General features: G+C 37.9%; 1 protein-coding gene across 1 annotated transcript in view; it reads left to right on the top strand.

Moving 5' to 3' along the window:
- Positions 1-15,748, top strand: part of LOC126368837 (Down syndrome cell adhesion molecule-like protein Dscam2) — a 57,147-nt gene that overhangs the window by 27,241 nt on the left and 14,158 nt on the right. Inside the window, exons 3-17 of the mRNA XM_050012998.1 lie at positions 5,988-6,130; positions 9,745-9,903; positions 10,229-10,357; positions 10,874-10,979; positions 12,166-12,367; positions 12,756-12,975; positions 13,262-13,409; positions 13,486-13,652; positions 13,725-13,815; positions 13,900-14,078; positions 14,231-14,376; positions 14,464-14,599; positions 14,678-14,797; positions 14,876-15,061; positions 15,337-15,481. Of these exons, the coding sequence (XP_049868955.1) occupies positions 5,988-6,130; positions 9,745-9,903; positions 10,229-10,357; positions 10,874-10,979; positions 12,166-12,367; positions 12,756-12,975; positions 13,262-13,409; positions 13,486-13,652; positions 13,725-13,815; positions 13,900-14,078; positions 14,231-14,376; positions 14,464-14,599; positions 14,678-14,797; positions 14,876-15,061; positions 15,337-15,481 (2,277 nt within the window). The remainder of the gene's footprint in view (positions 1-5,987; positions 6,131-9,744; positions 9,904-10,228; positions 10,358-10,873; positions 10,980-12,165; positions 12,368-12,755; positions 12,976-13,261; positions 13,410-13,485; positions 13,653-13,724; positions 13,816-13,899; positions 14,079-14,230; positions 14,377-14,463; positions 14,600-14,677; positions 14,798-14,875; positions 15,062-15,336; positions 15,482-15,748) is intronic.

Here is a 15,748-nt window from a genome sequence, read left to right as displayed (position 1 = left end):
CTTTTTTTTTGACGTGACTTATTATATTAACTACTTGGTGAAACAAATAGCGATCACTAAGTACTCTCACTAGCCCAGCCCTCCCTAGCCCTCCTCAGCCTAGTAGCCCTCTATGGATGTGAAACTTGGACACTGACACAGAAGGACAGAGAGAGACTCGAAGCCTTTGAAATGTGGTGTTGGAGGAGGATGGAAAGAATAAGTTGGACAGAAAGGGTTACAAATGAGGAAGTGCTAGTAAGAGTAAGGGAAAAGAGACAAATACTGAGAATTATTGAGGACAGAAGAGGCAAGATGATTGGACACCTAATAAGACACGACGAATTCATTAAAAACATCATAGAAGGAAAGCTAGAAGGAAAGAGAGGAAGGGGAAGACCAAGAAGAGCTTACATGGAACAGATTAAAGAAAAGGTTAACGTCGTGTCTTATAGGGAAGTCAAGGAATTGGCCTTTGATAGACTGGAATGGAGAATGCTACACCGACAAGAGCGTGGCTCTTAAATTGATGATGATGAAGTACTCTCACCCGATATAAAATTGAAGAAAACAGGCCTGTGGGATGTGGGTGCTCAGTGAAGAACGAACCTCGCCTCAGGGTATCGTCTCAGAGGATTATAAGAATCAACCGACGCTAGTAGACCGACTATAGTGTTCACTATAGTCGGTACCTTCGCCGATTTGACAGCTGTCAAACTTATAATGCTAAACCTGCATAGAAATCTAAATCAAATTAATTATGTTCTCATGGTAGTTTCTCTTTGAAATTTTACTGTGTTCCAACAAATAATCAAATAATATAAATACGGAAATAACAGAGGCGGTAGAATGAAACTCGTTTCAAACATAAAATATATATAAATTAATAGGCGTTTATTGACTAAGGATCAAAAAGCAAGAAACAGAAGAGTCACTTTATTTACGTGTGTTTAATAACAGAGCAAAGAGAAAAGCGATTGCTATTCTCACTTAAATGTTTGAGTAAATATTCTATGGGTCTGTTTCGCGCCTCATGAACACTTTATGTGAACATCCTTTAAGGAATCACGCTCTAATAGACTAAGGGAATACAGTTTAATATGTTATCAAGTGTAAAGTAGGTGATCTATTTGCGGTACATTGTGATCTAATTCTGTAGGCGGTATAAATTCCACAATTGAATGAGATATATACGTTATTTTCCTTCTCATTTCTACATAATAATATTTTTACCTGTTTCCAGGAAAATCTCGGAAATAAATGTGTTTTATGTCAGTAACTGTAATAAAATACAATATATTGCGTGTAATTTCATGTGAATCAACTTGTTTGGTGCTGCTTTGCCACTTTTTTCTGCATTTAATTTTAAATTTGGAAATAAATTTAAATAAACGAAGTGTTTTGGTTCGTAACTGGTCGTTAATTTGTGGAATATTATTTGAATATGACTGTGTTTTGTTCGACACTGATGATTTTCAAATTGCATTTCATTTTTATAATATTTTCCAGGGTGTTAGTAACATCGTAACGAAAACTTTGAGGGATGATTCAGACCACGATTCTGAGTTAATATCAAGTGGATTATTCCGTCGCGAAATTCATGATTTTTCCCCCCAATTTTCCCCACAAATACTGAGGGGGATGTATTTGTTACGATGACTACACCCTCTATGAATCAATCCATGAATACACATACACAAACATAAATAATATATATAATACGTCAAAAAAATATTCGAGTGCCTCTAAGTCGTAAATTCGGTAATTTTTACCTACATCTAAAGAGTACTACAAAAAAAGATCTCATAGATTATAACATATACGCCGCACTGCTGGGCATAGGCTTCCCCTCACTCAACTCCACCACGCTACTCCGCTGCGGGTTGGTGGAGGTGTTCAGAACCGGAACAAACGGCTTAACCTGCCCTCCGGAGTACGAAATCATTTTACTCATACCATTCAATTCGATTGTCAAAAAGTAACATGGCGTAGTTATGTCGCTATACCGTTTAAAAATACTTATAGACGCAGCTTGTAAAATGACATAAGAAAGCCTAGATCTGCAGCGCATATTTCTACGCCGTAAAAAAAAAATATTCTGGATGTTTCCGGGTCGGGGGGGGGGGGGGGGGTGCCGCGCCTACTCGGGTCCCATCCCTCTGGTCGAGACTGCACAGTACCAAAAATTGAATACTTAAAGCTATTTACGATGACCTATCTTGTCGTATCTCTCTGCATTGGCTGTCTGTGCAGCGGAGTGCCAATGGCAACTAGGTCTAAGTATATTAGATTCGGAACTGTTAAAAGTCTTATCGTGTGAATTGTGAGGTGGGATACCAACCTCATCAACCCTGGTGTCAAGGTTAATATTGAACCGCCAAAGGCCCCTGACCTGTAGACTCTGCTCGGCAACCGCGCCGCGCGCGGCGCGAATTATATCGAGATCTTCGACCAATAGCCGTTTGATAATTCGCGGCGCGGTTGTCATACAGACATATTTTTTTAGACTTAATTAAGTATTTTATTGAATTATAACTACCTATTGTACTATATTTGACTTTGTGATTGTTGTCACTTCGTGATATGGGCTTGGTCCCGAAATAAAAGGTATTTTATTTATACAAAATTCACCAGTTTACTTTAAAAAGGTTCTTTTTTCTTAATAATCATTAACTAAATGCGACCTTCTCTTAATAAAAGATATAAAGATAAAGCTAAAGGAGGGGGTACTCTAGCGGAAAGTGGGCACAAAACAAATGATTATGGCGACAGTTGACTTATCGCTCTGGCGGTAATAAATGTGCACCGCTTGGACTGGACTCCCATAGGGCCACTAGCAATGTGACGACACCAATAAATAAATATTACTGAACCCTTCTAAACTGCGGCACTTTCCGCCGCACCGTGAATTTATTGAATTTTTTTGAAATTAAACTAAGAAAATGGTTAATTGATAAAATATGTTCCTATAGTATGACAGAGTTCATTAATTATAGAGATAGCGTATAGTATTTAAATTAGTATGTATGTAAATTATTTTTGATATTTAATTTTTAATAGATTTTGAATTTGAAAATTACTTGACATTTTACTTATTGTTATCTAATACTTATTATTATTATTATTTTTTAAATGACTTGACATATTTAATACTATTATAGCTACTTGACATACCTACTAAATTGAATATTTTTAATATTAGTAAAAGCAATGTAATGTACCTGTTTAAATTTGATTATTATTTTGCGTTAGCTTGATATATCATTTTTGCATGCCAAATTGCGGCAGATATGAGATTCTCACATTTATTGTAAAACCTTTATTATACCATGTTTTATGAGCAAATAAATAATTTTGAATTTGAATTTGAATTTTGACGTCATATCATCCACGCGCCGGCCACACTCCACCACACTGGCGGTTATTTGTTTATAAAAGAAAGATCCCCAAATTCAATTTTAGGGTTCCGTATCTAAGACTCCGCTGTCCGTCCGTCCGTCCGCCTGTCACCCGGCTGTATCTCATGCACCATGACAGTCAGATCGTTGAAATTTCCACAGATGATGTATTTCTTGTACGTGTAGTCTACTTATCTAATAATATTATACACTGCATGTCTCCTTGTCACGTAGGTCACCTGAATGAAATCTCTTTCTTAGAGGTAAGCTTACATGTGCTGTCCGCTTTCTTTGCATGTTTCTTTTGTCAGAAATCAGAATCATTTATTCAACGTAATTATCATGGATAAACTTGTTGAAGGTCAATTACATAACATTTTTGAATTTACGTCATTTCGCAAGGTGTTATGGCTGAGTAGAAGAAATGACAAGAAATTGCAACATCAATTAATCTTTTAAATCAATTAGGTATAATTACAAGTTATTTAATAACCAGAGGAATACATTTAATACTAAGCATTTTTATCATTTAGGTAATCATTAATCTTATAATAAGCTTTTTTACATAAAGTAAGCTCTTCACATGACTTTTAAATTTATTTTCTGGCAAATTAAAAATACGTTAGATGTTACAGGTTGATCCGTGTATTGTAAGCATTGTAAGTATATAGTCGTTACATGAGCCGTGTCTTGGCGGCTCAATGATGACCCTCACACCACATAACCCACACGATAGAAGAACTAAGTATATTCCTAGCTAAAAATAACGGACGCGTCGCGACCATTGACACTGTAACAAGTGACGGAAATCGAAGTACCGTGATCGTCAGCGCTGAGAATAGGGGTCGGATCGATATCGTCAATTTATAAACACGTTAACACAAGTGCACCGGATTTTTCATTTTAAACCTTGCGAAATGACGTCGATTCAAAAATGTTAAATTTACCTTCGACAAGCTTATCCGTGATAATTACGTTGAATAAATGATTCAGATTCGTCCGGACCACACTTAGGCTCACAAAGTGAAAATAATAGTGTGTGTGTGTGTGTGTGTGCGTGCGTGTGTGCGTGCGTGCGTGCGTGCGTTTTGTGCATTTAGATAAAAACGAAAACTGTCTATGCGCAATAAGTTAAATTATAAATAATACAAGTAGGATAAATTAATCCCCTAAAACTTGTTAACCACTTTTTGACGTGATTTATAGCGGATTTCAGTTACTCACATGCCAAGACAAACTGAGCCAATCGTCAACTGTACCTATTTGTCCTCTATTTCCCCTCTGATAATCCTCAGCATAGATAATACCTACAGAAACCTCGTCTCAAGAGAAAAGGTGCGAGTATAATTATTATCTCAAGCCCAATTGTTCGGGGCCTAATGGAATGTATTGTTAGGCAGATAGGTAGGGCCCTCCTTTGACGTGATTCGACGTTCCATTATCGAGCTCATTATGTTCTGCCACTCCAGTCTGCCGATGGAGACGCCAGATAATAATGTTTTATGAAAACATGTGAATCCTTGTGAATAACAAAACGCGTCGGTGAAGTTTGTCATGTGATTCGATGCTAGGTGAGTATGCTGTGAGAAAATAATGAAGTACTTATTCGTGAAATCATTCGGTTGTGTTTATAAGGTTTAGCCCAAAATTAAAAATACACATACATTTATAAGATCACATAGACAGACAAAATTCCACACACGACAGACAAATTTCGAAACTCTTTCCCACGAGAAGAATATTAAAACAGTTTCCTGAAACCACAACGTTTATCGTAAAAACATGATGTGCACGTGTTAAAAAAGCGTACGGTAAACGTGTCCGTTTCGCACATATTTTCATACACTCGGTAAGTAAGTACGTTACCAACGGCCGAAGTTAGCCAATCTTCTCGTAAAATACTTTTATATGAGCTAACTTCGGTCTAATGATGTAGCCGGGGAGTCTGCTTAGTTCACCTCGTAGGGAGACTGCCAGTGTATCGGGGTTAAGCTCCGTTTTACGAGGTCGCATTCATAAAAAACTTAGATTTACGATTAAGTGCTCCGCTCTACTTATTATGATGATATTAGCTCTACTTATCAAAAGTAAAGTTTGATAGCATTTTTTATAGATAAGGTTATTGTAAGTTTATAAGTAGTCGGATTTGAAACCAAAAATATGGATTGACAAATAATGTTAAAAGTGATTTTAACTTAGCTCTTTCTGACAGTATTCCTGCAGACACCTTATTTTATTTTAAGCTACACCTATCATTTTCTTAAAAGCGGTGGATGATTGAGAGCTGTTAATTTGAAAATGAATGAGTGAATTAACAAATAACCCAGGCGAATCAAATAGGGCTCTCGTTGGCAACCCGTTTGACATTTGTGTTCCATAAATTTTATATTTGTCGATCACCCGACCCTTTCTTTTTCGGTTCATAATAAAATGACAGGTCTACAGGAATTTCAACCATTAGGTATCTATGTTTTATTCCTTTCGGCAGTTGCCCGCGGAAACGGCGGTGTATGTGTCCAGCTTGCTCGTTGGCGCGTAAATTACAAATGGATTGAAGCTTGTGTTGTGACGTGACTCCAGCGGCTGCATTATGTTTCTTGTTGTCCACAGACACGTGTTACCAGACGGTCGGCTGGTGGTGGGCGCGCGGCGCTCGCTCATAGACGCTGGCAGCGGCGGCGGCGCGGTGCTCCGTTGCCGGGCGACCAACCGCGCAGGAACTGTACTATCCAAACCTGTGTTACTGCAACCGGGTGAGCCATAATTAAATTATACCATCAAGATACCGGTAGTGCTACATTACATTGACACAAGACAAGAAACTCAAAAAGAATAAAATTAAATGATAAACAAAGTACTTATAAAAAAAAATCAATGCTGTAATATACAAATAACTTTATCTGTACGGTCATTGCGTCAGAAAATGCCACGATGTGGTAGACCCCATTATGTGAACTGCGGCGTGGCTGCGGCGATGGGTTGTGAACATTGACGTCCAGAAACACGGACATAATGTGTACAATGATTTAACGTCTCGCGGTTACCGTATGAATACATAATTATATGTTTATATGACGGAAACTCGGTCCCTATATAATATCTTCTTAATACTAACTCATTTTATAATAATTTTGCAAAGCTTTAATTAGTAGAAATTTATATTCGATTGCGCCCAACTTTTGTCGAGCAAACAAAATAGGGTTGGCTTAGGCTAGCTTTATTTGGCATTATTATTTACAAGGGTGTTCAACCATTCCAGTTCCGTTCAAATAATGAAAATTACGAAAACTGTAAACAACAGACTTGTGTAATAAACAGATGTACGAGAAGAGGGCAAAACAAATTACAACTTCGAGTTGAGTTGGACCAATTAACTTTCCGTTACACAGCGGGGGAAATATGAAATAAAATGAAAAACAGCCCACGGCCTCGCGAGTTTTTTACAGGGAAAACTTTTAATTAAGGGATTAAAAATGACATTAGAGAGAGCTCGCAACAAGGTAACTTTTCTTTTGTTCCTCGGTGTATCTGCAAGGAAAATTGTACAAGTAATAATGTTATGATTCTTACCTAAACACCGCCGGACTGGCGTACTCTTAGTGGGCTTGTTAAAACTTACTTAGTTCTTCCCCGGGGCAGAAGAAGGAACTCTTTAGTAAGTTGTATAATGCTCCTTTTAAGAAAATAACCCTTTGTGATGTAGCCTACAAGTTGCGAATGCGGCGAAGTACCGAGTTGGTGCTACATTTCGCAATAACAGACATCAATTAGTAAGAGCTAGTTCAGAGCCTAGTAAGTTCTAAGTCTGTTGTATTTTCTTCCACTAAATTCTAAAAGAATTTTCGTGTACAAAGTATAATCTTGTACTGTTTTCCGCGTGTCACCAAAACATCACTATATAAAAGATTAAAAAAATATTATTGTAATTTAAAATAATTCCAATTAGAAACATTGTTGCATATTCTGAATTTTATTATTTTGAGTGGCAATTTCTTGAGGGATCTTCAGCCTGAATATTAAGTGTATCAAACAAGATGAATTCTAATATTCGTCCAATTACTTTTTTCCACCGAGGGACTCGACAAAGTTTTAATTAAAGATAGAGCGACATTATGCTCGTCATCACGAAAAATAACTTCGTTAAAGTAAAGTCTGCTTTTTCTCATTCAGAAAATATGTAAAGGAGGGTTTCATCATCGCTGGGTTCTGAACTAGGTTTTGCTAATTTAATGTAAGTAGTCTAGAATTTCTTGCTGCTGGATGAAAGTCTCACATACATTATTTTATTTATTATTTTCTATCATCATCTCCCTAGCATTATTTCATTGTCATAGGGTGCGCTTACCTAACCCAAAGATTTGTTAGACAAGTCCGGGTTTATACAGAAGCGACTGTCTGTCTGACCTTATATCCCGCGAAGGGAAAACCAACCCAATACAGGTCATCCCCCGACATGCATTTCTCGGGAATGTGGGTTTTATCAAGATGACGTGATAATTATTCATGATCCAAAAATAAATTCGAGCATAATTTATAAAATCATTGGTTTAGGCCCGTGGTTGATTCGAACCTGCGATCTTACAATTGGCTACCACGGCTCCATCGGCTTTTTTATTTTCTATAGTAAGACATATATTGTGGACTCCGTTTTCATAATGTCCGCTTAGCTGACGTGTTAGTTAAAGACTCTTAAACTATGTTAGTATACTTAAATCGTATGTACGAGTCCATTGTAGACATTGTATTTTCGAAAATTATCTATCTATGATATTAACGGGGCATCTGCGTTGACACGTCTGCAAGAATGCTCTTCCTTTGTTGAATTATGGCGTTGACAGCGACTCCCCGAACGGCGATTCCCGCTACGGCGAGTATCTGTTCTGGGGTATGATAAAGTTAATTAGGAACATACTTACTGCACAAAAGGAAACACTCGAATCGACGTGGTTCCTCCACAAAGTAACGTTAACGAGTTCTGCGTCGCGAGCGGCTGCGCGAACAACCTTCGCAACTAGCTCTCAAGTTACAGATTTTACTTACCATATTTTAATATTTTCCCGTACAATGGAGTCGGCTACAAAGGAAATTGGAAGGCAACAAATGGGGGCGCAGTAGATACTTATTCTCATTCAAATAAGTTCCGAAGAAAGTATTCGACACTTTGATGTTTTAATATTTACTGTACCTTGTACGGGTACGAGCAGGAGCAAGGCTTGATCCTGTTTATGCAAGTGTGGACCAAATATTACGTGGAATAAGGTGTTCGGCGTACTTGCCTTATTGATCGATCTCCTCTTTTATTTACTACATTAAATACATTATTGGCCCCGATTCCTGCAGACACTTTCAAATTTTATTTTAAGTTATACCTGTCATTTTCTTATCCGCCGAAAAGAAAAGGGACGGTTGATTAATAACCCCAGGCGAATAAAATAGGCATCTCGCTGGTATGCAACCTGTTTGACGAGTGTTGTCAACTTCATTCTGACGGGTTATTAGCCAATATAAAAAATTGGGAGGCTTTTAAAAATTCCTGTCTAAAATTGACGTGTGTTCCATAAATTTTGTGCCTGTCGATTACCCGTCCCTTCCTTTGCGGCGGATATGAAAATGACAGGTTTAACTTAAATATAGATGGTATCTACAGGAATCAGCGCCATTGACTATTATTTCCCAACAACCTATTAAATCACGTTTTCTCGCTTTTTATTAGCCTTTGACGTTGTAAGACTTCCCATTTAACTGACGGTTGAATTACTGAATAGCTTTTATTTTACAAAGTGAAAAATTAGAACGCTTTTATTGTTTAAGGGTGCTCACAATTGACAAGTCAATAATGTGGAGGCCTCACAAACAAAGACTCCACGTCGGAGGCAATTATTATTTTATTTATATTATTCCATTTTACTTTATGTTTCTCATTTCTTTGACTTACTTGAGAGGAGCTTCAAGTTACGTATTATTAGAATGAAAACTGAGCATTTTTTCCAGAGCAAGGTAATTTTTATCTGAAGAAGATTATAATAGTCGGTTTTGTTTATTCGCTTTTTTCTTTTGACGTTGAAAGTTGTTTGAGGAGGCCCTCAGACTCCTGTGCTCGTTTAATTTAGAAGGATATTAGAAATAATATGTGTATTTTTTTTAATTTAGCTTAGATAATGGTATCTAATGTTGCAAGTCTTGAAAAAAAAACACATTAACAAAAAAGTATCCTTATAACATAGAATTAACAGTAATACCATACTACATACGTATATAAAGGCTGCGACACTATAAAATAGTATTGACACTGAAATGACGCAATCTAATCGCATTCAAAACGTATCTAATGAAATATACAAAACAAATACAAAATGTATTGTTCCAGTGGAGGACAACGTCCTGTCTCACACGGCGAGACAGCTGACACCGGCTAAGGTGGGAGCGTCTGTGGTGCTGCGTTGTGAGACATCACCCCAAGTAGGCCTTATTGATGTCACGTGGCTGCAAGATGGCCTGCCTCTGTCCTCGGGGTACTTAGGTTCTGGTGAGATACAACACACAACACTTTGGTTTATTTATTTATTTGAGTAAATTGTCGTCACCGGAAGTATACTTGTCATTTTGGTGGCACATCTTTTGCGTGTATGTCTAAAATGTCGGCTACAAATTTAATGTGGGCCGATAAAGCGTTTCCTTATGCGCAATAATTACTGTCGTCGTAATTTGGCAAAAACAATTACGCCACTAAAAGTATACATCATGTACTTCCGGTGGCGCAAATTCATCTATTTAGGTATATCTTTGTTGCTACCTATACCTTTTGTGATGAGAAAAGCTATATGCCACGAAAATGATTATTTTTCCTTAAGATTCGCGGTGGGTATCCGGAGCTGGTGGCTTGTTGCTTGGATCAGATCTGACGCAAGCCGACATCCAAGCCGAATACTCCTGTGTGGCTATCGATACCCTTAGCCCGTCGCTTAAACTTACAACTGATGGTAAGAGAACTAAGTTATTTGTAAATACTTAAATCTATCCCATGCTGTTCCGATTTACGCAACTCAGGCTTCGACCAACACCTACCAATACGACAAATACTATACCAACCATTGCGAGAATAGACGTACGTCAGGGCTGTAGGAGTACTCGCATTCGTTGCTTGTTGTTATGTTTTGTATATAATATATCTTGAGATTAAATTGTCTTTTTAATTGAAACGCAAATTAGTTCGATATGCATTGTATTTTCCAAAATATCAAATTAAACAATTAGTGAAACCTTGTGCGTGAGAAGATCGGAAGAAGAGAGAGACGGAAGGCGAGACGGCAATATAATATGACAGTAACAATTACAATTACTAGTTTAAAAATTTAGTTACAATACTAAACACCTATATTGGTCGAATTTGAGTGTGAAACCATTTATCGTGCGCGACAGCGTAACCCGTGCAAGTCCTGCTTGTCATGATAAAATATGTTCAATAGTTTTTAAGATATATTTATTTTCTTTAACAGATAGCAGCTGGTTGGAAAACATCGAATTGAGTTCTATTGAAGCTCGAGTAGGAGATACTGTGATACTACCTTGTATATTACGTCATATGACTGCGCACACTGTCACGTAAGTATTCTTAAAGCTAGTCTTCACCTCTCGTGCATACCGCGAGAGTAGTAGGCCGGGGAAAACGCACGCTAAAATATTATTAACGGTTAAGTGTTAGGCTCACGATCCGATGGTCCTGGGGTCGTATCCCGTTGAGGACATGATCACAAAAAAACACTTTGAGATCATTAGTTTGTTTTGGACATTGTGGGCTGATCACCCGACTGTCCGAAAGTAAGATGTAGGGTGTAGGGACGTTAGGCAGTTGGTCTCGGCTATTATTTACCTCAGTAAGAATGCACGTTACATGAGCCGTGTCAGGTGCCTATAGTAACTCTGACACCACGGTTGATGAGGTCAGTCATTTATCTCACAAGTACAACCCACACGACAGAATAAGCACATAAAATATTCCTTTTCCTATATTATTCTTTGTATGCCGCCTCTGTGTATTAAGCTTAAGTGCTTTAGAATGAGAATCACGTGCGGGGTGATTTCTTATAACCTGTTGAATGTAAGTTTAAAAATAGAACGTCGTATTCTCCAAACGACAGAGGTTCTTCTTGAGTTGCTAACAAGAATAGTAAATTCTATTCGTACATGAATATTCAAGTAGAGTTTCGCTTTACCAAGTATTGTCGTATCGTGGCTACTCCTTAGGTAAAGTTATTTCTAGATGTAATTGCTTCTCCTAGAATCTACAATTTCAGAATTTATAAAATTACTTATCCTAATATTTATTCTTTGATAATGATTTTATCATGATGTAAGTACATGCTCACATCCCGGACACTTCATACAAACAACCTTATGACCACAGACACTACACATTGACGTTATCGTACACGCGCAACTGTGTGTGACGTCTGAGGGCTGCCAATTACAATACCTAATCTCACACACATTACTTAGGCATTACTTACGAAAGCAGCTTGCATAATCATCAGTTTATCAAATCACAAACAAAAGAAAATGAACAATGAAGATACACAATATAAATAGAATTGTTAACCTAGCTCAGACACTGGTGTGGAGCGGAGATTTGCCGTTCTATACGTAGTATTATTCCTTTGGCGGCTCAATAATAATGCTGACACCAATGTTGTTGAGGTTGGTAATCCACCTCACAACCCACACGATAGGAGAATAATGATTTTATGCGTAGAACGTTTTTTTACGTCCTTTCACTTGGTTTTCAACACAGTTGGCAGCGACAAGAATCTGGAGGAACTTGGGTTGCTGCAACTGAAGGCACCGTAAGGGGAGGCGCATTAATATTTTCCAATGCACGATCGCATCATGCAACACGATATGCATGCTCCGTGGGCACCGAGTCGTCACCAAGAGTATTGACTCGTCTGGTAGTATACGAGCCTTTAACAGTCACTGTTACACCAAATCCTTTGGTAAGTTAATAGATATTACCTCCTGTTTGTTACTTTTCACTTATTAACAATATTGGGTAGATTCCGTCTAAGATAAATCATGAAATCCTGATTACTAAATAAAGACAAAAGGTGACAAAAATCGTATTATTTTTCTATTTCATTTATTTATAAGTTTTAATAAAGAAAAATGTAATAATATGCGCGACATTTTGTCCCATTTTTCTATGACGTCACAGGTTACTTTTTTGTACAAATTCCTTAGCAATTTTCGTGTTTTACCGTTTAGTAAAAAAGTTCATCTATAGATAGTTCGACAACAGTAATATATTTATTTTTTTAAATATAATAATTGTAATATGAGTTGCTGCTTCGATTTGGTATTTCATATGAAATTTTCATATCCCAGATGATAGGAACCGGGGCTACTGGCAATTTTAACTGCTCAGTCCACGGCGGTCGTGGTGGAGGCTTGACTATAAGTTGGCAACACGAAGGGAGGCCGCTACACGCTCCTCAATCCCGCTTGTCAGTGGGCCCAGTTCGAAGTCACCATGCAGGCCTCTATCAATGCACTGCCCATGACCACTCAGAGTCTGCGGTCGTTGGTGCTGAACTGGTTATAGCTGGTAATAATATCCTTTACATTTTCTAGAAAATATTCTACATTACGACGCGGTCATGTTTCAAACCTGCAGCTCTTGTCGAGCCGGGACGAGCGTCCTATATCTTACAGCTGGTGATGTAGTGATCCACGGAGTCCTCATTCTGTCCATATGATTTTTTTGATCTGTTACGTCATCACCGACGTCGACGCCATGTACCATCATTCTGTTTTTCTTTGGGAAAATATTTTAAAGAATTAAACCGACATGCGATTTTCAAATCAGACAAAACTATTCCCATGGGTTTCAGACAGACCGCCAAGGTTGGTATCTACGTTTAGCGAAGCAGTTACTAGAATAGGACAGAACATTGCTTTGAGATGCGCTGCGAATGGAGTGCCATCGCCGAGAATACTTTGGACTTTAGACGATCGACCGTTGCCATCAGCACCCGATAAGTATGACTAATCAAATTATTGTGTACCCGAAAGAACTTAAAGGCGAGTTTAGTTCTAACATCAACAATGGTTTCAGATATTCCGTAAATACTAGGGCAGAGACTTTGCCTGGTGGGGAAGAAGGGACAATAATATCAACACTAAGTGTGACTATACGATCGGCAGATGAAGGTGGTAGATATGGATGCAATGCTACAAACTCCCGCGGATCAGTTGCTCATCATGCAAGACTGAATGTTTTTGGTGAGATATTATGTTTTTATCATCTTACTAATGGAATTGACCTGACATTAATTTATGTTTTTATTTGTACAGGTCCTCCTAACATAAGATATTTACCTGCTATACACATAAAAACAGATACAGATGTTACGCTCAATTGCCCTTACTCTGGGTATCCTATAAAGTAAGTTGATTTGTTTTCAAATTCTAAAATATCAGAATGTAAATATACCAATGACTTGTTTCTCAATGCCAAACACATTTACAGGGAAGTGGTATGGCGACGTGAAGATGGATCTATAGTAGAAAGTTCGATAGAACCTGATGATGACCGAGGTATACTGCGTCTGACTTCTGTCAGAAGTTCAGCGGCGGGAAGTTATACGTGCGAAGTCCGAGCTGAAAGTGGAGAATTAGCTAGGAGAACTGTCAGATTAGAAATTCACAGTGAGTTTCGTTCACCCCTATTCATAATTTTATAAATATTGTTACGCATTAGGGTTAGAAGGTGTGAAATATTCGGGGCAGCTTCTGGATGTTCATTCTCTTAAACTGATCTATTAAAAATACCGCTTCATTGAATATTCTTTTGTCACCAGAGCCGCCAAAAATTGTACCATTTCAATTCCCTGAAGAACTTGAAGTTGGTGGAAGTACACAAGCTACTTGCAGCTTAGTATCAGGAGACAAACCTATACAATTTACGTGGCAAAAAGACAATTTACCGATTCCGTCTACTTTAAAAGTAAGTATGAGTTCTTAATACATCTTTAGTTTAACTTTCTTAAATATATTTGTTAATTTATTACTTATACATCATTTTACTTGGCAGGTTGAACAGAAAAACATGGATTTCTTTTCTCTACTGATTATCCAAGATCTGTCATCAGCTCACGGTGGAGAATATACTTGCAAAGCATCAAATGATTTTGGATTTGTAACCCACAGTGCCCAGTTGATAGTCAAAGGTATTTCTGATCTTACAACTTTCAAAGGAACTATTAGTTGTGGATCAGCTTAACATTTATAGTAGTCTTTCGTCGCAGAGGCACCAACGTGGGTATGGCGGTCACAGAATACATCGGTCTCTGCTGGTGCTGCTTTGCTATTGCCTTGTTCAGCAAAAGGACAACCAACGCCCAGAATATCTTGGGAATACTCTTCTGGTAATTGTCTTTATATGTTTATTTTGACCCCATCTGGTCTGTGTCACTCTTTAAATATTCCACTTCTGTTTTCTCTAGATGGAGATAACTGGCGCCATATATTGTGGGGTCAATCGGAATCGTCAGATGCTAGTGGTGGATCAGTGCTATCTGACGGCACAATATGGTTGAAGACAGCTACTCCAGATCATGAAGGCTGGTATCGATGTACAGCCCGTGTTCCACATGCATTTTTGCATCACTCATTTTATTTAGACGTAAGAGGTGAGTTGTCATTATAGTGATAGCATTCATTCAGCTGATTACATAATTACTCATCTGTCGTCTTCTTTAACTTCAGAAGCACACTCTTTTGTCTAAAATCAGCATTTTCCATCTGTCTCTATCCAGAGCTACTCGTAATTCTTTGACTTCTTTATAACATAGGACACTCCCTACTTTTTTATTTGTGAGAGACTGAAAGCATTCATCCGTCATAAGTAATTTATTTGCTATTTTATGATAGTGTTTATAAAAACAATTTCTTTGGTTTTCTTAAGAACCGCCAAGACTGACTAGAGGGGGAGGTGGTGGTGAAACCAGATGGGTAGTAAGAGGATCAGCAGCTCGTCTGATGTGCACAGTTAGAGGGGAACCAGAAATTCATGTACACTGGACTCACGATTCAAGACCATTGGCTTTGCAGTAAGTCACTTGTTGAACATTTGTTTCATTTTACTTTTTAATTTTAACATAAGCTCACGATTATATCCCGATTGGGGTAGTCCAACGACCATTCATCACCAGACTCACTTAAGTACCCATGCCATACCGTGCTTTCTGTTAGACCAACGTGACAGGTGGTGACCGTATCGCAATATAATGCTATACGGCTATATAATGCTATACGGTATAATTGAGCCAACTATGTTTGTGAAAATTGCACTTAAGATAAATTAATGTTTCATTGGC

The sequence above is a fragment of the Pectinophora gossypiella genome, chromosome 8 (assembly GCF_024362695.1).
Source record: "Pectinophora gossypiella chromosome 8, ilPecGoss1.1, whole genome shotgun sequence".
Taxonomy (NCBI): Eukaryota; Metazoa; Arthropoda; class Insecta; order Lepidoptera; family Gelechiidae; genus Pectinophora; species Pectinophora gossypiella.
Note: the sequence above shows the minus strand (reverse complement) of the source record. Positions and strands in the feature narration are given on the sequence as shown.